The 22,476-nt window shown below is 42.7% G+C and overlaps 1 protein-coding gene across 1 annotated transcript in view; it reads left to right on the top strand.

Moving 5' to 3' along the window:
- Nucleotides 1–22,476, top strand: part of ENPP6 (ectonucleotide pyrophosphatase/phosphodiesterase 6) — a 120,399-nt gene that overhangs the window by 72,158 nt on the left and 25,765 nt on the right. The window contains exons 3-5 of the mRNA XM_025385736.1: nucleotides 9,556–9,667; nucleotides 18,224–18,365; nucleotides 19,074–19,253. Coding sequence (XP_025241521.1) covers nucleotides 9,556–9,667; nucleotides 18,224–18,365; nucleotides 19,074–19,253 — 434 coding nt within the window. The remainder of the gene's footprint in view (nucleotides 1–9,555; nucleotides 9,668–18,223; nucleotides 18,366–19,073; nucleotides 19,254–22,476) is intronic.

The following is a 22,476-nucleotide window of genomic DNA, read 5'->3' as shown; positions in this document are numbered from 1 at the left end:
TTCAAAATATTGATGCGAATGTTGGAAAGTGAGTGAATCCAGTAACAAAATAACAAACCTTAAAAGAGAAGATATTTCCAGTGCTTGCTTTTACATTATTTAAGAAAAACTTAATTGAGCTGTCAGCTGAAATATTGTTTTCAAATGTATGATGATAGATCACTGTGCAATTTTGGCATTCAAAGAAACAGTTCAAAGAATTAAATGACATTGGTACAAAAAACTCCTTCTATTTCTATATATTTATTTATGTGAACAACTTTCTCAGCACTTACATTTAATGGCTAGAAATAGCATTGATTCTGAACTTGTCTCATTCTAGAAATCAGTCATATTTATCCATGAATATACAAATTGGTTTTTTAAAGCACACCTATTTCTTTCATTAAGACATACATTTCTAATAAAATGTAAAGATAATTTCTAAAATTACAACCTTTTATGTTTAAAAATTATTTGTTGAAATGTGGGCTTCTAGTTGGTACAATGCCCAGCTAAGTTGTTTTGAAACAACGCATCTCTCCAGGAACAACTAGAAGAGCTGCTGGCCTGCATGCATGTGTGCATGCATTTATGTGTGTGATGGACCAGAGACAAGCCAAGATGTGCAGAAAGAGCTGTGTCCGGCGGCAATGGTACCCTGTCTCTCCTTCAGCCAATGCTGATCACAAAAGCAGCAGCTGAGAGGTCAAGAGACATGGCAGCACTACTGGATAGGGGAAAGGACAAAAATTGGAGTTCAGGGCCCACCAAGGAAAAGAAATCTAGTAAAAATCCCAGACTTTCAGTTGGAACAATAAAAAGCAACACCCTAGCACTAAGAATAAGCTAGAAATAGACAAGGGGGAAGCTGTCATAAAGACACAACTAAGCTTCAAATCATCTTAATCCTTGACTGAATCCACTCTGGATTAAGGTAGTCTGCTGATAGCCTAAATCCTCACCATGAGCAAAACTGTGTGCTTACTAGAAGATAACTATATATCCTGTTAAGCAGTATTTACAGTTTTGTGTATACAATATGTAGTATTCAATTTAAAGAAAAAAAAAACAAAAACGGAATATAGGAAAACAAGGCCTGACTGAAAAACCAAGAGAGAGAAACAAAGCAGAATAGACCCAAAACCACTATAAGCCGGGCACAGTGGCTCACACCTGTAATCCCAGCACTCTGGGAGGCTGAGGCAGGTGGATTGCTAGAGGTAAGGTGTTTGAGACCAGCCTGGCCAACATGGCAAAGCTCCATCTCTATTAAAAATACAAAAATTAACCAAGTGTGGTGGTGGGTGCCTGTAGTCCCAGCTACTTAGGAGCCTGATGCAGGAGAATTGCTTGAACCTGGGAGGCAGAGGTTGCAGTGAGCTGAGATGAGATTGTGCCCCTGCACTCCAGCCTGGGTGACAGAACGAGACTCCATCTCAAAAATAAAAGAACTATGATAAAAGACTAAATCACAAAATGGAGACCTGCAGTAGTAAGTTAAAATCTTTTTTACAAAGGGGACTCTAGAAATAAAGAGAGAGCTATCCAGCTTCAATGTGAAGATGCAAAAGGATGAACAAGGCAGAAACGCATGTAAGAGACATGCGGTATGTAGTGAAGGAGTCACAGCAGGAGAGGGAAAATGGGGCAGAAGTAATATTTGAGTAATAATAATTGAGAATTTCCCCAAACTGACAAGAAATACCAAACCATACATTCACGAAGTGCTGTGAAACACAGGAAAGAGCATCATGGATTTCAGAACTGGTGAAAACCAGAGACAATGAGAAAATCTTAAAAGAAGCCAGAGAAAATTGTTCAGTGGGGCAATAATAAGACTGACAGCTGACTTTCTAACAAAATATTGGAATTCAAGGAGACAATGGAATGAGATGCTCAGAATGATACGAGAAAACAATGATCAACCTAAAATTCTATATCAAGTGAAAATATCCTTCAAAAATGATAGCACAGTAAACTGAGATAGCAACCATAGTAAACATAGAGATAGCAAACTGAGAGAACTTATTGCCAGCAGACCTAGAGTAAAGGAAATACTAACTTCTTTAGACAGAAGGAAAATGATCACAGATGGAAGCACAGAGATGGAGGAGGAAATGAAGAGTAATAGAAAGGGTGAGTGTGTAGGTAAACTTAAATAAATAATAATACTAAAAGTCCCTTTTTTGGATTAAAATCCAAAATTTAATTCTCATGTAGAGAATTAAAATACATGACAATAGAAGCACAGAAGATGGGAGAAATGTAAATTTCAGGTTAAAGTGTCTGAATGTTCTTGCATTTTCTGGGAAGTTGTGGAATGAAATTTTATATTTTAATATTTTAATAATTTTAATTTTAAAAAAAATTAATAAAAATTTTAATAAATATAAAATTTAATAGACTTTAATAGACTAATAGACTTTAATAGACTAATATTTCCATTTTTATCATCTCTGGGGCCCTTTGCAAGGAAGAGGTTAATCAAAATGTATAAATAGCAAACTAATAGAGGAAGGAAAATGGCACAATAATAATAATGTATACTTTATTCAAAAGAAATTAAAGAAGGAGAGAAAAACTATCAAATGTGTGATGGATACAAAATGTAGTTAACTGGCTGATTTAAACACAAAAATATCAGAAAATACATTAAATGTAAATTTTTATTTTTTTCACTAATGTTTTGTTAAATATTTTAATGAATCAGAATATATGTAGTGTTCCATTTACAAAAAATTCAAAACAGCTGAAGCTAATGTACAGTGTTAGAACAGTATTCACCCTTGGGTGAACAGTGATGAGAAGGGAGCATGAAAAGGCACCCATAAGTGATGACTGTATTCTATTTCCTGACATGGATACTCAGTATACAGCTGCCTTCACCTTTTAAGGATTCACTGAACAGTATCCTTATGAATTATTCACTTTTTTGCATCTATGTTAAACTTTGATAGAAATTTACTTTAAAAACGACTATCATTGGAATGGATAAAACCAAAAACTAATATAGGCTACTGATGAAGACATACATTAAATATTAAGTATGCAGAAAGTTGAAAGTAATCGCATTTTTAAAAGACACACTGCACAAAACACTAAGAGAGCTGGTGCAGCTATAATAACACTAGGCAATGTAGACTCTAAGCCGAGAATGTTTTTAAGTTAACGACTATTCATGTTGATATAAATTTTTATCTTCTAAGAAGACGTAACAGTGTAAATAGTAATGTTCCTAATTACACACTCTCAACATAAATAAGTCAAAAATTGGAAGCACTAAAAGGAGAAACAGGTAAATTCACAACAATAGTGGACTTAAATACATCTTTCTCAATAACTGATAGAATAAGAGAGCAAGAAGTTAGAAAGATACAGAAAATTTACATAATTAACATTCTTACCTAATTGAATTTACTAGAACTCTGCACCTAGCTGCTGCATAAACGTTATTTTCAAGTACACACAAAACATTTATCAAAAATGGCCATATGTTAGCCATAAAATCTCTCTCAACAAATTGAAAAGGTCTGAAATCATGAGAATGTGTCCTATGACTGTCATGTAATTAAACAGTAATCAATAATAAAAATAAAACTTTAAATCTCATACATTTGGAAAATCACCAGACTTCTAAATAACTTTTGATTCAAAAGTTATTTTGATTCAAGTAATTGTGAAAACTTAGAAAAATCTTGAACTGAGGGATAGTAAAAATGCTACTTACGATGTAGTGGCTTAAGAATAATGCAGTTAAAGTCATCCTTATAAGGAAATTAACAGGCATACAAGATGCATTAGCTAAGAAGGCAAAAAGTAGTGATTTGTCTCCAACTCAAGGCAACTTAAATTATCCCCAAATATAAAGAAGAAAATCATGAAAAGCAGAAATGAATAAAATAGAAAATAAACATACAACAAAGAAAATTGACAAAGCCCCATTTGTTTTTGGGGAAAAAAACCTATTAAAATGGATGCAAACTTGACAAAGCTTATAAAGAAATAAAGAGAGAAGACACAAATAGCCAATAATGAAATGAAAAAAGGGACATCAACAGAGAACCTGTAAACCTTAAAAAGCCAGTAATAGAGTATGAAAATGTTACACCAATGTATCTGAAAGCACAGATGAAACAGACAGATTTCTAGGGAAAACATCACCAAATCACAAAAAAAGAAATAGAAAATTGGAATACTTCTATATCTGTTTTTAAATTAAATCTTTAAAAACCATTCCTAAAATAATAACCTAGTATTAGACACCTCCACTAGTGAAGTTTTCAAACATTTAAGGAAAAAATAATAGCAATCTTACAGAAATTCTTTCAGAGAATGCATAAAGATAAATCGAGTCAGGCATGGTGGCACACACTTGTAATCTCAGCTACTTGGGAGGCTGAGGCAAGAAGATCCCCAGAGTTCAGGAATTCAAGACTGGCCTGGCCAACACAGTGAGATACCAGCTCTTAAAAAAAAAGAAAAAAGATAAATCACTACCATAATGAGGTTAGCATAATCTTGATACAAAAATGTGACAAACATTAAAAGAAAGTAAAATTACAAGACAACCTTTTTCATGAACATAGAAAAATTAGAAACAAAGTATTTGCATCCTGAATCTATCAATACGTAAATAGAATAATATATGCCAAACAATTGGGTTTATAAAAGGAAAACCTACGTTTAACATTTAAAAATCACTCCAGCCTGGGTGACAGAGTGAGACTCTATCTGAAAGAAAAAAAAAATCAATCAATATCATTTACAACAGTATTAGAATGAAAGAGAAAATCATTTAATCATTTCAGTAGATACATGAAAAGCAATTGATACAATCCTAAACTAAGATTTATTAAAATAAAGTTGGGTAATTAGTACACTGCACCCTTAGCGTGATAAAGGATATCTACCAAAAAACAAAAAGCGACAGCAAACATCATAGTTTATGGAGAAATGCATTCAGGACTATGTAAGGGTGCCTTCTAGCATGACTTCTATTCAGCTGTGTACTGGAGGTCCTTCGGGGGAGCAGGGGAAGATGACAGGGATAAAAGTAAAACAATTAAAAAGGCAACAAACTGTCACTATTCACAGATGACTGTTTTGGAAAAACCCCAAAGAATTCACTTTTAGAATTAATAAGAGGCATTTTGATACAAATTCAACATTTAAAAATTATTGTATTGATATCAACTAAAAACTGAGAAAAAATTAAAAGGTCAGTACCATTTATAGTAAATTCAAATACATGAAAGATGGAAGAATAAATCTAACAAAAATGGCTCAAGAACTTAATATCAAAAAGCATTTAAAGAAATGTAAAAAGGCCTAAATAATTGGAAAAATACATTATGTTATAAATTGGTAATCTTAATATTTTATCAGTTTTCTCAGAATGGATCTACAGATTCACTGTAATCCCAATCAAATCCCAACTGTGTGTGTGTGTGTGTGTGTGAATTGAAAGATTGATTCTAAAATTTATATGAAATGCAGAGACTCAAGAATAGCTGAAACTATTTGGAGACAGATGAACAAAACAGGAAGATTTACTCCATTAATAGATACAGACCTATTTTAAACTACAAAAAGTAAGACAAATAGTATTTCCGCAAGAATAGTTAAATAGACTGAAGGTAAAGGTCAGAAATTCCTGAAATAAACCCACAAACATATAATCCAATATGTGACACTGCCACAAAGTGATAAAGGATAGTCTCCAAAAAATTATGATCGATCAATTGGAGATTATATATATATATGTATGTGTGTATATATGTGTATATATACATCTTCTGACTCCTATATATGTGTGTGTGTGTATATATACATCTTCTGACTCCTATCTAATACCATAAATGAAAATTAATTCTAGGTAATTCCTGATGGATTGTAGATCTAAATGTAAAATGGAAAACATAAAGCTTCTATGTTTAGAAAAATTTGGAACTGAAGAAAGAAAACATAGGTGAATATCATCATGACTTTGGATAAGAAAAATATTTCTTAAGCAGGAAAAAATAGCACTAACAATATAGAAAAATGACTGATGAAGTAGTCATTAAAATTAGAAGCTTCTCTTTATTTTGATACGGAGTTTTGCTCTCGTTGCCCAGGCTGCAGTGCAATGGCACAATCTCAGCTCACTGCAACCTCCACTCCCTGGGTTCAAGGGATTCTCCTGCCTCAGCCTCACAAGTAGCTGGGAATACAGGCACACAGTACTACACCTGGCTAATTTTATATTTTTAATAGAGGCAGGGTTTCACCTCATTGGCCAGGCCAGTCTCAAACTCATGACCTCGGGTCTTGCTTTTTTATTCAGTCTGACCCACCTCTACCTTTTAAATAACAAATTTAGTCCATTTATATTTGATGTAATTATTGATATTGTAGAGTTTAAAACTCTCATCTTCATACTGTTTTTTTACTTGTCTTAACTGTTTTTGTTCCTTTGTTTCTCCTTTCCTGTCTTTTTCTCACTGATTGAGTACTTTTAGAATTCTATCATATCTTCTTTATTAATCTTAGATTTTATTGTGTTTTTTCCTAATGGTTATTCTAGACATTTCAACACACATCTATAACTTATTTATGTCTACTTTAAAATAATGTTACTTCACAAATGACATGAGAGTTTTAAAATTTTATTATATAATGCCATTTGTCCACATATGCACTTTTTATATTCTTATTGTCATATGTTTTACTTTTACATATGCTGTAAAGTCCATAATATATTGTTACCGACTTTGCTTTAGTCAATAATCTTTTTTAAAAATGTATTTTATGTTTAAACTTTCTCGCTGATAATTGTGCCATCTATGGATCTGCTTCTGTTGATTATTTTTTCTCTTAATTATGGGGCACGTTTTACTGTTTTTAACATGTTTCATGATTTTTTATTGTATGTTGGACATTGTGCAAGAAAGAACAATAGAGATAATATGGTAAATAATATTTTCCCCAGAAAGACCCTATTTCTTCCTATTTCATTCCTCTAGGGTGGCATCCAAATCAATCTAATTTGTAGTTGAGCTGGCCTGGGCTTTCTTGAAGATTTAGTTAGATTCATTTTTCCACCAGTGTCACAGGTGAGAAATGATAGGGATGATCACTTTAGCAAGTCTTGCCATTTGTCCAGCGCTTTACATAGAGAATTCATGCTGCCAACTTCCTGGGTCACTGAGGAATTCTTTTTCTTTCCAGCATTATCTACAGCTTTCTGCAAGTTGGAAGATCCCTTTCCACTCTGATGTATGTCCTTAGTCTTTGATGAACTGTTGCTTTCCCACTCAGTGAAGAGTTTGTGTACTTTGGGGAAATTTATCTCGATTCTCCTATCCTACCGTGAGCCTAGGTAGCCACTGTAGGCTGCTGCCATGATGTTTGGTTAAATTAAAATTAATTATAGTTTTTGAAAATAAAGAATTCCATAGCACTGTAACAACAGCTCTACAGCTCTACATTGACACATACTGCCTCTACCTGTACTATAGAATTTTACATGTAATTAATCAATAAAAATAGTTTGTATTCTACTTTAACCTGAGGCAAGGGTAAATTTCTCAAGTGAACTGTATTACTATGCCAGTGTTAAGTCCAGATTCATTTTATTTATATAGAAGTATTAAGAGAACATCTGTTTGATAACATTAACAGACATATATATTGTTGCTCATACCAAAAACATTTATAGTTTTATATTACGTGCAAACACCAAAAAAGAATGCCATTTCTTTTATCTTCAAAACCATGATCATACCTGCATTACTTACAGTTTACATACAGATGTGTCAGAGATGCTAGAAGCAGACACCTGGTCACATTGTACATGGCTGTTAAACTTTTAAAGGGTAGGTGATATCTTATTTGCCTTGGGGTTTCTGGCACTGAGCACAAGGTGGATACAGAAAAAATAGCTTGGGAAGAGCAATAACAATTCACAAATCACCTTCAACAATAAAACACTGGTATGTAAAGTGATATAGTCATTCAAGATTCCACTGACATTTCTTACTCTAATGAATATTTTCCTGGAAGTCATGAGCAGTATTTATTTCTGGGTCACCTAGCCTATTTTTTCCTCTCAAAAAACATGTTTTGGAAAAGGAAGCTTCGTGCCTTCTAGTTCTGTCCCAGTTATTGTAAGGGCCCTTGCTCACCCTGAACCCAACATATCAAGCAGAAAGCACTAGGGTCTCCCACGACACACCCAGGTCTTGCTATAGTATGCCAGATGAAGGGATGCTTTCTGGAGGCTGCCCTATCATCTTTTAAATCGGCTGTAACCAGCTGGCAGGTGTTCCCAGGGGTGGGGTTGATGTGCTTCCTGACAGAGACTCCTTCCTCCTTTGCTCCTGCACTCCCTCTTTGTCCCACTTTTACTTACCTCACCTTGGAAATCATTTTCCCTGGGCTACAAGAAAGAGCAGCATCTGGTCTCCTGGCATCATTGTCTGGCATTTTATGGTACTTACAGTTCTCTACACATACAGTATTGCTCCGAAGTTCTCTGAAGGTTTGGTCAAGCTGCTGCCTTTGCCTGGAACGCCCTCCCAGCCCACCTGCATCCCATTGCCATGGCTACATCTACAAAACTGAGCCCAACACTGGGACCTGAGGAAGGCTTTCAGGAGGAAGTGATGCCTGAAGTCAGGGCCCTTCATCTGATTCCCACAACACCCAGGAATTACGCACCTCACTTCACATACTACGCTGCTTTCCTGTGTCCCCTCCCACTAGACTAAACTCTGGGATGCTCCCGGAAGGAGACCCTACCTGATCCATTTCTGTTTCCACTATGTCTGAACATAGTGACTAGGTCACAGTAAGTGCCCAATAAATATTTACCCAACTAGCGGAAACCGAGATGGGCACATCCCTCTCCTGTTCTATGTTCTCCTAATATGGATGGGTGTCTCCTCTGCAGAGCAACTACTTCTACTTGTCCAGGAGTCTGGGGCAGAAAAGCTGAGTCTGTTCACGTCAGAATGAGTTTGATTCTTTCACTCTATTTTGGGCGAGGCAAGGATGGGGCTCAGACCTCTTGCTTGAACTCACTGATTTTTAGCTTGCCAATTTGGTAGAGTACTTCTAAGTCCAGTTAGCTTTTGTATAATGCCACAGGATAGTGAAATATTTATTTTATAATCTTCGGACTAATCAGATACTACCTAATACTTGATTCTAAAAGAGGCAAAGGTACACTAGAAGACTTTCATGAAAGACTTAGATTCATGAAAAACCTATTGAAGAAACTTTCAATTGAGGTATTTGTATATATTGATTAATTGTGTTTTGTTTCAAATTGGGAAAGACAGTTGTCTAATTTTTGCCAATCTCTGACATGGGGCACCAGTGTTGCATAGGAGTGATATTTGAGAACCTCTGCTCCAGTTATGCAAAATTGCAGTTGAATACACCACCTATTAGCAATAAGTTATTTTAGTTCATAAAAATACACGTTTTTATTTTTTATTTTGACTAATGGTGTTTGCTTCCTGAAATAGGCTCATAACTTGACTTTGCTTATTGAAGAGAGTAACTATTTGCCATCTTTTTCCTTCTCAGGCTGTGAGGTTGAGATTCTGGGTGTCAGACCCACCTATTGCCTAGAATATAAAAATGTTCCAACGGATATCAATTTTGCCAATGCAGTCAGCGATGCTCTTGACTCCTTCAAGTAAGTGTCCCAAACACACCATTTTCTTCCTTGTTTCCAGGACTGATCATGGATCCTAAAGTGAATGAAGAGGGCTTGGTGGCGGTGAAATCATGTCTCAGGGAGTTGGTGAGCCTCTTGTGTGGTGACCGCTAGCTGCTAGTAGGGAGTAACTGCGAGCAAGTGATTTTGGGCAGGGGCAGTCTCTGGAAATGTTGAATTGAGAGCAGGAAAATCCCTAAGGGTTTGAACCTGCTTTTTGATGTTGTTAAACAATGGAGAAACAATATGAATGGCATCATTTCCCTAAGCATGATTCAGTGACCAATCGTGTCTCTGAAGGTACCAATAAGTATTTGGCAAAAAGGAAGGATATGTGGTCAAATAAGTGTGGGAAAATTGCCTACCCTACCCCTTTCTTGGAAATGTACAAAACTCATGGGTATATTAGAACACAGAATCTGTTTTTTCCCTCCCACATGGAACCATGACACACAATTGCAAAAATGTAGGAATTAGTAATGCTGTCTTGTAGAGCACACACAAGACTATTAAGGAAACTGATCGAGACAGTTCAGGACAAAGCCTCGTCAGTCTCAGAAATCTCTGGAAGCAGAAAGCAAGGTGGGAGCCCAAGTGGGAGTTTGCATTAAGTAGAGATCGGCTACCGAGAGGCTGTGGATGTTGGGGGCTCTTGAGTTTCCAGGAGCGGACTTGAGGTCACTGTGACCACTGAATGGGTTTCCTGGGTGCGTCAGGCAGAAGACCTGCCATAATCAGAGCAAAGAGACTGGGGACAGGACCTTCATTCCCGCCAAGAAAAGGAGCCTAGTTCCAAACTGGGCATATCCGAGAACCAACTTACCCAGGGCACAGTGTACAGAGCACTAGCACAAGCCACATGAAATGGCCTGTCACGAAGACCGCCCCAGATCCAGAGCTGACCTATCATGGATTTTCTTCTTGCCACGCCCCTCCCACACCATGGCGAACAGCAGCCACCCCCACAGAGCAGTGAAAGCAGAAAACGGCACCCTGCCTTCACTGCTTCTTAGAATGATTCCACTTCCATGAAACCTATCAAGAGGGTCCAGGGAGGTGGGGGCACATAAAGGTTCATGCTCTCATTGACGGGTCGGAGAGAAAACAGGTTTAAAATACATCGAAATGGAGAAGTACTTGCCCGTGAGTGCTGGAGAACCACACAAGGATGAGCTGGATATTGCACTGCAGTCTAGTTTTGTGCGAGCACAGCACGTGCAGCAGATGAGTGGGGCTGGCACTTGGACATTGCTCTATGTCTAACCAATGCTGTTTCCAACACATCCAGAATGCCAGCCGTCCCTACAGCCCATGGCTGTGCCAAATATGAAAATTTGGATTAGAGTTGCCATACAAATACCTCCAAATAACCCAACAGTCTGGCAATGTCATCCTTTTTGCATTCATTTTATCTTAACGGCCGATGGATTGTCACTTTGTACCACCCGGTGATTCACAGGGGGGTGAGCACAGATCGCACAGCCATGAGAATCCCAGGCTGGCGCTGGCCTACTAGCCAGACTTCCCTGTCCTGAGAGACACCAGCATGTGGCGAGGAATAAGTGCTGGGCTCTGTTTCCTCTAGAGAAGCTATGGAAGTGCATCCTTACCTTGGAGAACATTTAGGAATGGCGAAGGTTTTGGTGGTGGTGGTGGTGGCGGCGGTGGTGATGGTGGGGTATGAGTGTGTGTCTACCACAAGTATTAGGTTCCACTAGGAAGAAAAGGCTACACAGAACCGGAAGCCCAGGAAAGAGTCCCCAGCTAGACCTCCACTTAATGTGCCCTGGCATTACCATACTGCCCAGCTTCACATATTTATATTGTGTTCTATGTAGATGGCGTTGAGCTCCATGGGTTGGCATTCACATGGTTTGCAATAAGAATGATATCCCTGAAGCAGTGAAGGCCTGGGTTGGATGGAAACCAGGCCAGCACACTTGACTCATGGGGTCTGCATGTTGCCAAAGTTAACAGGGCCACCAGAAACAGCCCCTTTGGGTAGTAGGTGGAAAGATGGAGATCCACTGTCTCTAAAGCTAGGCAGCTCTTGACATGACAGAAAGAAAAGAATAATAATAGGCTGGATGATACTACCTGTGGAAGACAGTGAGATGACTTGGGTCTCCCCTGAAGTCACAGGAAGCCCCTCCTTCAGCCAACCTGAGTGTTGTTATTAGAACATGTCTCGTTACCTTCTTACAAAGAATAATAAAGGTCTGAAAGTTGTGGGTCAACATTTTTCTTTTAAAGAAATCTAACCTTTGCCCCCTTCAGGAATGAGGTGAGTGAGGAAGATGTCCAGTCTAGAACAGTCTAGACCAGTCAAGAGCACTTTGCCTGTAGTAGCTTGTCCATGCAATCATGTGGCTCAAAGGAATCATTAAGTCTCTTGGTATGTGTGTCTAGCAAAGATGTAGGATTATTGATCTGTCCGTCAGAGACCCCTAAAAGAGGAGCGTGTCTAGAATGCCGCAGCTCACCTCTTGACTTCTCTTCAGCTCTACTGCAAATTCCTAACTATAATTTGAGGAGCACTTGGAGCTTTCATACATGAGTGTCCAAACATGCACTCACATTTCTCCAAGTCACTACAAGACTCACAGAGTGTCTTTTTTTAATCCACTTTGCTATTAGCTTGAGAGACAGAGAGAATGGAACCCAGGACAGATGGGCTTTGACAGAAAGCTGGAGAGGCTATTAAGATCTTGAACATAGAGGTCTGCCCAGGGACATTTCAGCAGAGGATCCAGGTCAGCCTGTGGTAGGAAGGATAATCCCTCATCCAAGTTTGATCCAGGCCCTGCTTTCCAGTGTTCATAATGCATTACTGACTCCAGACATATGCTTGTGTAATGCTACCTTTGAACTTGGACAATTTCTAGAATAGGGAAAAGGAGGAGGGAAGGGAATTAGTGCTTTAACAGCAATCGGCTAGTATTGTGTCAATGGGCTTTATTTCCAGTAACCCACTTGGTTCTCATGTCTACGGTATCTTGTGGGCATTTCTCTCCCCGCCTTACAAAAGAGGCCACTGGCTCTCTGAAGGTTAAATACTTCTCCTTGGACCTCACAAGCCAGCCAGTGGTGGAGCCAGAGCCCAGCTCTTTCTACAGCAGCTTAGGGCCTAGTCTCTGGAGGCCCGCTTTGGGGACGCAGTGACTGAGAACTGCTCTAGGGTCAACTCCTCAGTCCTTCACCCTGGTCTCTGCCAGCTCACACTTCTAAGACACCCTGAAATTGAGACAGTGACAGGGAGTCCAGATGCACCCCTTTGCAAGTCTTCTCTTTGGGGCCATCCTAAAGCCTGGGGTTCTGCAGCCTGCTCAGGCGTCATGTGTCTGCAGCCTACAGCCCAGGCACTAGAGCCATGTGCCTCCCATCACACATGGCGCTCTGCAGGCAGTGTCCCACACACATGGCCCTTTACCCTGGTTGAAAAGGAAACAGGGTTTGTGATCTGCATGACTTACTCGCATCCTCCAGGAAGTCCTGTTTGCAGGATATTCGTGGTTCAGTGGGCAGGAAAAGGTGCATGGTGCTAAAGCTGAAATAAGCCTTGAATGGCTCATAGGGTGGAGGAAGGCAGGGGGCAGTCACAGTGGGCTAGGCAACTGCTTCCAGGCTTGTATAGCAGACTCACTGTGCAGCCTCACAAAAGTGTCACTCAGGAAACAACTGGGCTGCAGGACCAGTGGGCACAGCCATAGGCTGTGTATAGATATAATCCTTTGTCAAGCTCCAGGCTACTGAAGACAGCTCAAAAGGATTGCCTTCAGGATCCCAGAGCCTCAGTGTGCCTGTACTAATGAAGGAATGGATGACACAACTCTTTCCACGGGCCACCAGGAAGCCAGCTCCCCTGTCCTGGCCTGGTCCCTCCTCCCTGTGGAGTACAGGGAAGGAGCAGGAATAAGGCTGGGGCTAGGAGACTGGCTCCTCCTCCCTGCTCAGCCACATACTCAGGAAAAGCGATCTAGGGCCACCTGGAGGGAAGAGAGAAATGGGAGGCATTTCTTTCCCCTCCCCTCCCTTTCACTATGTGCCAAGTGCTTTATACCCATCAGCTTGTTTAATACACCATGTTACCCTTTGAGTAGTGTATCAGTTTGTTCTCATGCTGCTAATAAAGACATACCTAAGACTGGGTAATTTATAAAGAAAAGAGATTTAATTGATTCGCAGTGCTACAGGGCTGAGGAGTCCTCAGGAAACTTACAATCATGGCAGAAGGGAAAGCAGACATGTCCTTCTTCACATGGCAGCAAGAAGGAGAAGTGCCAAGCAAAAGGAGGGAAAGCCCTTTATAAAACCATCAGATCTCATGAGAACTCACTCACGATCATGAGAATAGCAGCATGGGGGCAACCACCCCCATGCGCCAATCACCTCCCACTGGATCCCTCCCACTACACATGGGGACTATGGGAGCTACAATTCAAGATGAGATTTGGGTGGGGACACAGCCAAACCACATCAAGTAGGTTTTTCAGGTGGGGAAATGGAGGCTTGGAGATAATCTTGCCATTCGTCTGAGGCCTCGAGGTTAGTTCGAAGAAAAGCCAGAGTTTGATCCCAGATTTGTCTGGTTCCAATGACCCTGTCAAAAGAGAATTTTCAAAATTAAGACTTGTTATGGGCTCAGTACATCTGGGTATGAGGAATATGCCAAGGTTCAATGTAGTTTCTTGCTGAGGGGAATCAGGAGCATGACAAAGCTGCTTATAAGGAGAAAATGAGACACACACACACGTCAAGAAACAGAAGGATGGAGAATGATGAGGGATAATTGTCGTTTGATGCAGATATGCTTAATAATATGGAGGATAATCAAACCATAATGTTAGAGCTGCTTCCTCCATCAGACAAAAATAATTTTCATCTTATCAGTTTCCTACAAGTTAACAGCTAGGTTTCTAGAGTCTGAACTCCAATCAGTAGTTCAGTCTCATGACTCAAGCAAGCTTATTAGACAGTGCTCACCACAGCACTGAAAAGACAGGCAATCATACTGTAGGCTTTATTTCTAAGTTTTGGATCATTTTTCTTTACAGTCACCCACTTTAGTAAGAAAAATGGAAAGAATATTAAGAACTTTTTACATGGCAAAGAAATCGGGACAGGTGATGGGAGACTCAGGTGTCCCTGAAACACCAGGGCTAGGAACCCCTTGCAGCTCTCAGGTAACAGTGCTGGGGCCACATGTCCTTCTGGAATGGTTCCTGGACCTTAGAGCTGTCAATGGGCAGTAGTAGATGGGCAGGCATGGCTACTCGTCACTCCTCACCGAACCAATTCATTGCAAATGAGCTGACCTGGGATGGAAACAAGATCCGCGTGGAAAACAGCTGGCAAGCAAGCATCTGTCAGCTAAACTAGACAGGCAAGAGGTCTCAGCCCTTGAAGACATAGGGTCCTAATGAGTCAATGAAATGTCAATGTGTAATCCTTTCACAAAAGACAAGTGTATAATCCCTGAATCACGAGCATCCCAAATCCAGGATTCCCAGCATCTGGGGTTGACAGCTTCCTGACCAAAAGCCATCAGGTAAAGTGTCATACATAATGGCTGATGTGGAGGTTTGTGAATACGGTAATAGCCTTAAAGAAACCAGGACAGTGAGTGCTGCACTAAGATGTGGTATCTAACACGAAGAGACCTAGAATTAGTTCATTCATTAAACTTTAATGCAATGGTAAACTGTATTCATGAAAACTCTTCACTGTAGTAAGTCACCACTGAGTTTAATCGGGTTTTTTCCTACACGGAAGCCCACTCTGGAAGTGTGGACACCTAAACAGATGCCATACTGTGTGAACAGGCACATCTGAAATGCTAAACGTGCACGTACCTAAAGCAATGAAATGCTGAGGCTTATCCAAAGGACAGAGTTTATGGAAGTTTCACTGTGTTCAAAGACTGTGATGGCAGAAGTGCCATCAGCCTATCAGTCTAATGAACCTGGGCCTTGAAAGAGTTTTGGCACATGTGTGACAATGCTACTGTCTATTTTACCAACCACCTACACATTTGCGGGACCCTACAGTGACTTTTTATTCTCTGCTATCTATAGAGGCAGAAGGAGTTTGGATTAGTCATGCACACATTAGTGAGTATGAATAAGGATAATGCCATTCGTGAGAAACATCTAAATAATAACCTAATCCAATCCACAATGTGGAGGAGGGTGGTAAAGGGTCTTTTTAACCAGGGGGCAGTTTGTTTTATTCTAAAAAGAGAAAAGAACATTTGACTAGCAATTTCGTTTAACTTGAAACCCATGTGTCCTCAAAACTGTGAATGAAGTTCACCTCAGGGCACCCGGGAGGGCATGTAAAGAATGTGCCTCTTGCGGGTTTGACTGTGATGAAGGAAGATGAAGGAAGATGCCAGGTGAACATTCTTGGGACTTGCTCCCAGTTGAGTGGATGGAGTGTGTGTGGATGCTCAAAGGCCCAGTTTGCTAGAGTTAAAAGTATCCTGACTTTGGAGATTTGAAGGCTTGCATTTCTGGTTCTAGCTGTGTCTCAGAGGTCTGTGAGGCCTTAAGTGACATCTCGAACCCTCTTAGGCCTATTTTCTCATCTATGAAACCTGTAAGTGCTTTTCTATGAGGATACTTTTCACTGCAGTGACAGACGTGGGAGGCCTATTCAACCCACAGACAGAGCACTGAGCGTGCAGAAAGGAAAGAGACTTGATGTCACTGTCGCCCTCTCGCCTCTCTCACACCTAGCCTTCTAGGGGTTGGTAGGATTCTCGTAAGAGAATAAGATCCATTTCGAAAAGATCGTGAAGACTAAGCAGAATGTTTCTCAGTTGGCCTGGGCAGGTTACTGAGTTCAGAGTCTGCACTGGTTGTGCTCTGGGGCTGGGAGTGGGCTGCACCAGGGTTTGAATCCTGGTCCACCTCTTACTACCGTGTGATGCCGGGAACTGTCTTGTACTCTCTGTTCAGGACATTCCTACCTTTCATGGCTGTTTGAGGATTAAATAAGATAATGTGGGTAAAAGCTCTCAGCGTAGTGCCTGACCCATAGGAGCTGTCACGTACTGAGCACTGACTGATTATACAGTTACAGGGCAGTTAACAGTGCTCTTGCTGTGCGCCAAATGCCGGGCTAGAGCTCAGATACGATGGACAATGCGTCCTGGCTCCTACAGTGAACGAATCTCACAATTTAGACAGGGAAAAGGACACATAAGTGGGCAATTACCTCACAGTATGAAAAGTCATGGCCCGGAAGTGAACCCAGGGTGCTATGGGAACACACACAGGGCGGTTCAGTCTAGCCGCAGGGCACCAGAGGAAGCTTGCTGGAAGAGGCAGTGTCTCTCCAGGGACCTGAAGGGTGAGCAGGAGTGGTTTAATGACGGACGGGCAGACCGAGCTCTCTGAGCTACCGTGGTGTGGTGCTGTTTTCCATCCCCTGTGGACCACAAGGGCCGAGGCCCTGCGGGCTCCAGGACACATTCTTTAATTTCTCATGTTTTAAGTATTGGGGAGGCCATATCAGAGGAGGCCGTGTGCTTCATCTGGGTGCGCACAAGTGTATGTTTAAAATCCGCCAAGAGTATTAGTTATTAACCCATGTAGACTCCCAGCAGGGAAATGAGCTTTAATTCCTTTTCCATTGCTGCATCTTTTGTTAGTCACTGCTAACATCACCATCATCATCACCATCACCATCGTCATCATCACCCTGATCCATTTCAGGTGCTTTGTGTGGAAGTTGTGGAAAAGCCAGCACTGGGGAGGGAGTCACAGTGGAAATACTGTGGGAAGGGAGGAGAGAACATTCCACATTATTCCTCCCCTCTCATGGACTCTGCAAACTTCCTACTCCAATTTAGATCACTCGCTCCCAGTCCTTCTTAACCCAAGAATGAGGGTGAAACAGCTTGGATTTTTACCATCAATACTCTAGCCAAGAAGGGGAGTTTTGTCAGAACTGGGTCTTCCTGGGCCCCTAGAGGTGTGGTCACTGCTGGAATTCACTCGATATCCACATTGGAGCTGGCCCCTCACATGCCCCCATTGAACAAGTGTCCGAGGGAGGGCCACAGATGCCAGGCCCTGAACACTCATCTGTTTGCCTCCTGCAGAGTTGCTGTGGAAATGCCGTTCTTATCCTGGCCAACCAATTAGGCCCACGATGTAGTGCTTGATTTAGAGTCCAGCAATGACTGAACAGTAGTTATTTAAATAACAGCTTCCAGTGTTTCTGACCTGGTGACAGCAGGCGGCGAGGATGCAGCAATAACTATCCTTGGCCTGTTATCACATCTTCCCCCTCTCCAAGGCATGATGAGAAATCTTTAATCACCAAGGTGCTCAGGACCAGCAATTCTTGGTTCAGTGTGTGTGTTTCCCTTGGAGATCTGACCTCATTTATTTTAGGGTATTGGCTTTGCCTGGCCCAGGGACAAGGTTTCGGGGAGTGTGAACACCTTCACAGAGTGCTATGGGGGTGATAAGGGAGCAAGCTGGCAGGGGCCTCCCTCACCTATGGCTCTCTCCTCTGTCCCTCCAGGAGTGGCCGGGCCGACCTGGCAGCCATATACCATGAGCGCATCGACGTGGAAGGCCACCACTATGGGCCTGCATCTCCGCAGAGGAAAGATGCTCTCAAGGCTGTAGACACTGTCCTGAAGTACATGACCAAGTGGATCCAGGTGACCTGAAGCTAAGACACCTGGCCTGGCCTTCTCTCTGTTTGTCTCCCCCACAGTCATGCCTGTCAACATCTTCCCTCTTACTGCTAAAGGCTGACGGGGCCGGCACAGGCTTTGACGAGTCCCTCTGCTTCACACAGTGCCTCCTGCGGTACCAAGCGATCCCTTGTTCCATAGCCAGGCCAGTGGACCTAGGTGTGCCTTCTCGCCTGGCTCAGCTGGAGTGATACCCAGCTCTGTGGAATCCTAATAAGTTTGGTAGCAACTGGGCGTGTAGACAGGTTCCAGTGTTGATTCTACCTCATGCTTTTGCTGAATGACTACAAGTGTTTCGTTTTGTTTTTGCCTTTGCTTTACCTTCCTGTGCTTTATCCTGTACATCTGCAACATGGGCACGTGACAGTTCTCAAACAAGCACACAAGTTTGTTGAAAGAGCCAAAGAAGATGCAAACAGAGGGTCGACCTTAAAAAGCTGAAAGTGCTGTGTAAGGTGTCAGCACGAATTGAACGGGACTGAGCCTCACAGTCCCCTCTGCAAAGGGCTTCTGTTGTGGGTTTTGAACTGGGTCTCACCAGGGCAAAATAGTAGATGATTAAACACAGAACTGAGAAGATAGCCTTTCTCCTATCGTTTGCAGTTGACAAAGTTTTCTGAGTGTATGAGCCTCTCTGTTGTGCCATAATGACTGCCTTTTCCCACCGCACAGGAGCGGGGCCTGCAGGACCGCCTGAACGTCATCATTTTCTCGGATCACGGAATGACCGACATTTTCTGGATGGACAAAGTGATTGAGCTGAATAAGTACATCAGCCTGAACGACCTGCAGCAAGTGAAGGACCGTGGACCTGTTGTGAGCCTTTGGCCGACCCCTGGAAAGCACTCTGAGGCAAGACAGCCCCGTAGCAGGTGCAGGGGGGCCATGCGGGCCCTCGTGTATCGCCACTTTGTACTGTGTCCTTTCCTTGTAGTTTTTTTTGTTTGTTTGGTTTTTTTTTTTTTTTTTTGAGGTGGAGTTTCACTCTTGTTGCCCAGGCTGGAGTGCAATGGTGCGATCTCAGCTCACTGCAACCCTCTGCCTCCCAGGTTCAAGTGGTTCTCCTGCCTCAGCCTCCCGAGTAGCTGGGATTACAGGCATGCACCACCACACCCAGCTAATTTTGTATCTTTAGTAGAGACAGGGTTTCTCCATGTTGGTCAGTCTGGTCTCGAACTCCTGACCCCAGGTGATCAGCTCGCCTCAGCCTCCCAAAGTGCTGGGATTACAGGCGTGAGCCACCACGCCCGGACTTTTCTTGTAGTTTTAATACTGACATACGGAGCAGTGTCAGGAGCTCAGATGCTGGGGACAGACTATCTAGTTTGCCTCTCACTCCCTGAGTGACCTCGATCAAGTCTCTGTTTTTTCTTCTCTGAAATTGGCATGATAATACCTACTCCACTGAATGTCATGAGAATTAAACGAGATCAAGGAAGCACCGTACAGGCCCTCACCAGGGCTGTTTTTGTTTGTTTGTTTGTTTTTGTTGTTGTTGTTGAGACGGAGTCTCGCTCTGTTGCCCAGGCTGGAGTGCTGTGGCCGGATCTCAGCTCACTGCAAGCTCCGCCTCCCGGGTTTACGCCATTCTCCTGCCTCAGCCTCCCAAGTAGCTGGGACTACAGGCGCCCGCCACCTCGCCCAGCTGGTTTTTTATATTTTTTTTTAGTAGAGACGGGGTTTCACTGTGTTCGCCAGGATGGTCTCGATCCCCTGACCTCGTGATCCGCCCGTCTCGGCCACCCAAAGTGCTGGGATTACAGGCTTGAGCCACCGTGCCCGGCCTGTTTGTTTGTTTTTGAGATGGAGTCTCGCTCTGTCACCCAGGCTGGAGTGCAGTGGCATGATCTCGGCTCACTGCAACATCCACCTCCCGGGTTCACACCATTCTCCTGTCTCAGCCTCCCGAGTAGCTGGGACTGCAGGCGCCAGCCACTACGCCTGGCTAATTTTTTTGTAGTTTTTTTTAGTAGAGACAGGGTTTCACCATGTTAGCCAGGATGGTCTCGATCTCTTGACCTCATGATCCGAGCCTCAGCCTCCCAAAGTGCTGGGATTCCAGGCGTGAGCCACCATGCCCGGCCTAGGGCTGTTTTATTATAGGCCTAAACGCAGCACTTCTCAGGCGCATCTGGGGAGCATCAGCAGCATCCCTAGGCTGCCCTTTCTCAGGAAGGAGGCCGCTGCCAGGCTGATCTGTTTCTGTGGGGAACGAGAGGGTAAAGAACGAAGGGCTGAGGCTGTATGAAGTGCCCATCTCCTTATGTCAGGAGCCACCGTTCCCAGCTCTGTTCAGTTGGAAGCCAGACCAGCTCCCCACCCTGGCCCCTCTGCCTCCCTGTACGTGAGCATGGTGGTGTCGTCATAGCTGCCTCCTGGCTGCTGTGAGGGATATGGAAGCACGCTGAGCCCACTGCAAGGACAGTAGTGTCCGTGACGATCCCCACCAGAGGGTGATCCCTATAGTCACTGCCCTGCACTGGGTGTGGTTCAGTTCCCACAATGCCAAGATAGGGGATAAAGCTCCCCACAGTCACTGCCCCTCATCAGGGATGACTAGACCTCTGCTTCCCCTGCTCTCAAAACAAATATTCTCCCCAGCAGTAGCTGGTGACCTACCCTGTGAAGGGAGGAGGAGCAAGTGGCACCTTCTGCTGGCTGCTCGTCCCTGAGTTCCTAGTCACTTCCCAATATGGGCTTTGTGGCTCGTCCCACTTCCAGATGAAACTGATCCTGGCGGGAAGCAACTGTCTTCCTGGGGGCAGGCAACCTGCTGCCCCTGGAGGTTGCCAACCATAGGGTGCCAGGAGTAGGTCCTGGCTGGCCTGCTTTCTCTCTCCATCCTCACTGCAGCGATGCGATTGGCTCTGGACAGTCATTAGTAAGGATTAAGCACTGGTGGAGGCCAGGGTCTCACCTCTTTAGCCCAATCCTTCTGCAAATGCATCCTCCTTTCCTTAAGAACTCCGGATTTCCTTAGGTAGAAAATCATAACTCATGGGGCTTACTCCCTATAAGATCTGTCTATTTGGGGTTGAGGAACACAGATGCCCACAATGCCACTGCTGCCAGCCTTGCCCCATGCCCAGGGGGACGGCCCTTTGTTCTCAGGCCCCATGGTCAGGAACTATAGGTGCGGGCTATGTTTACGCAGTGTTCCCATGAGCTCCCAAAATATGAAATCAGGAACAGTATTTTACACATTGGCAGGTTCTTGAAAATAAGTATTTTGTTGTTGTTGTTTTTGGCAAGAAAGATCATCCTTGTCTCCAGTTTGGCACTTAGGAACGTGCTGTCTCCAGAACTTGGGCATCAACAGCTTTTGAGCTAGGGAGAGCTCCTTCCAAGGTAGTGTTCAAGTCAGGCATTGCAAGCAGCCAAAGCAGTTGGTAGAGTATTCAAAAGCGGGGGCCATGTTTGGGCGACAGTTTGTCATGTGACGGACACAACAGTTTGTGAGACCTGCTGTGTGTCGCCAGATTTTTCACTTATACAAAAATCCTTCTGCAAATGCATCTTCCTTTCCTTAAGAACTCCAGACTTCCTTAAGTGGAAAATCGTAACTCACGGAGCCGTCAGAAACCATCCACTAAATTATTTTACAGAGTTGAATTGATAAACTCAATCTTATCTTCAGTTATGCCCAGAAATATATGCCTGATTTGGCTAAAGGCCAAGTCAACATCAGCCAGTCGATTTTAATCTTAGCCATAGATATTTAAGTGGCTGCTACTATTAGAAATAAGTACAGGGCCAGGCACAGTGGCCGAAGCCTGTAATCCCAGCACTTTGTGAGGCTGAGGCAGGTGGATCATCTGAGATAAGGGGTTCAAGACCAGCCTGACCAACATAGTGAAACCCTGTCTCTACTAAAAATACAAAAATTAGCTCAGCGTGGCAGTGGGTACCTGTAGTTCCAGCTACTTGGGAGGCTGAGGCAGGAGAATTGCTTGAACCCAGGAGGTGGAGGTTGCAGTGAGCCAAGATCTCGCCATTGCACTCCAGCCTGGGTGACAAGAGCAAAACTCCGCCTCAAAAAAAAAAAAAAAAAAAAAAAAAAAAAAAAAAAAAAAAA

Source organism: Theropithecus gelada, chromosome 5 (genome assembly GCF_003255815.1).
Source record: "Theropithecus gelada isolate Dixy chromosome 5, Tgel_1.0, whole genome shotgun sequence".
Lineage (NCBI taxonomy): Eukaryota > Metazoa > Chordata > Mammalia > Primates > Cercopithecidae > Theropithecus > Theropithecus gelada.
Note: the sequence above shows the minus strand (reverse complement) of the source record. Positions and strands in the feature narration are given on the sequence as shown.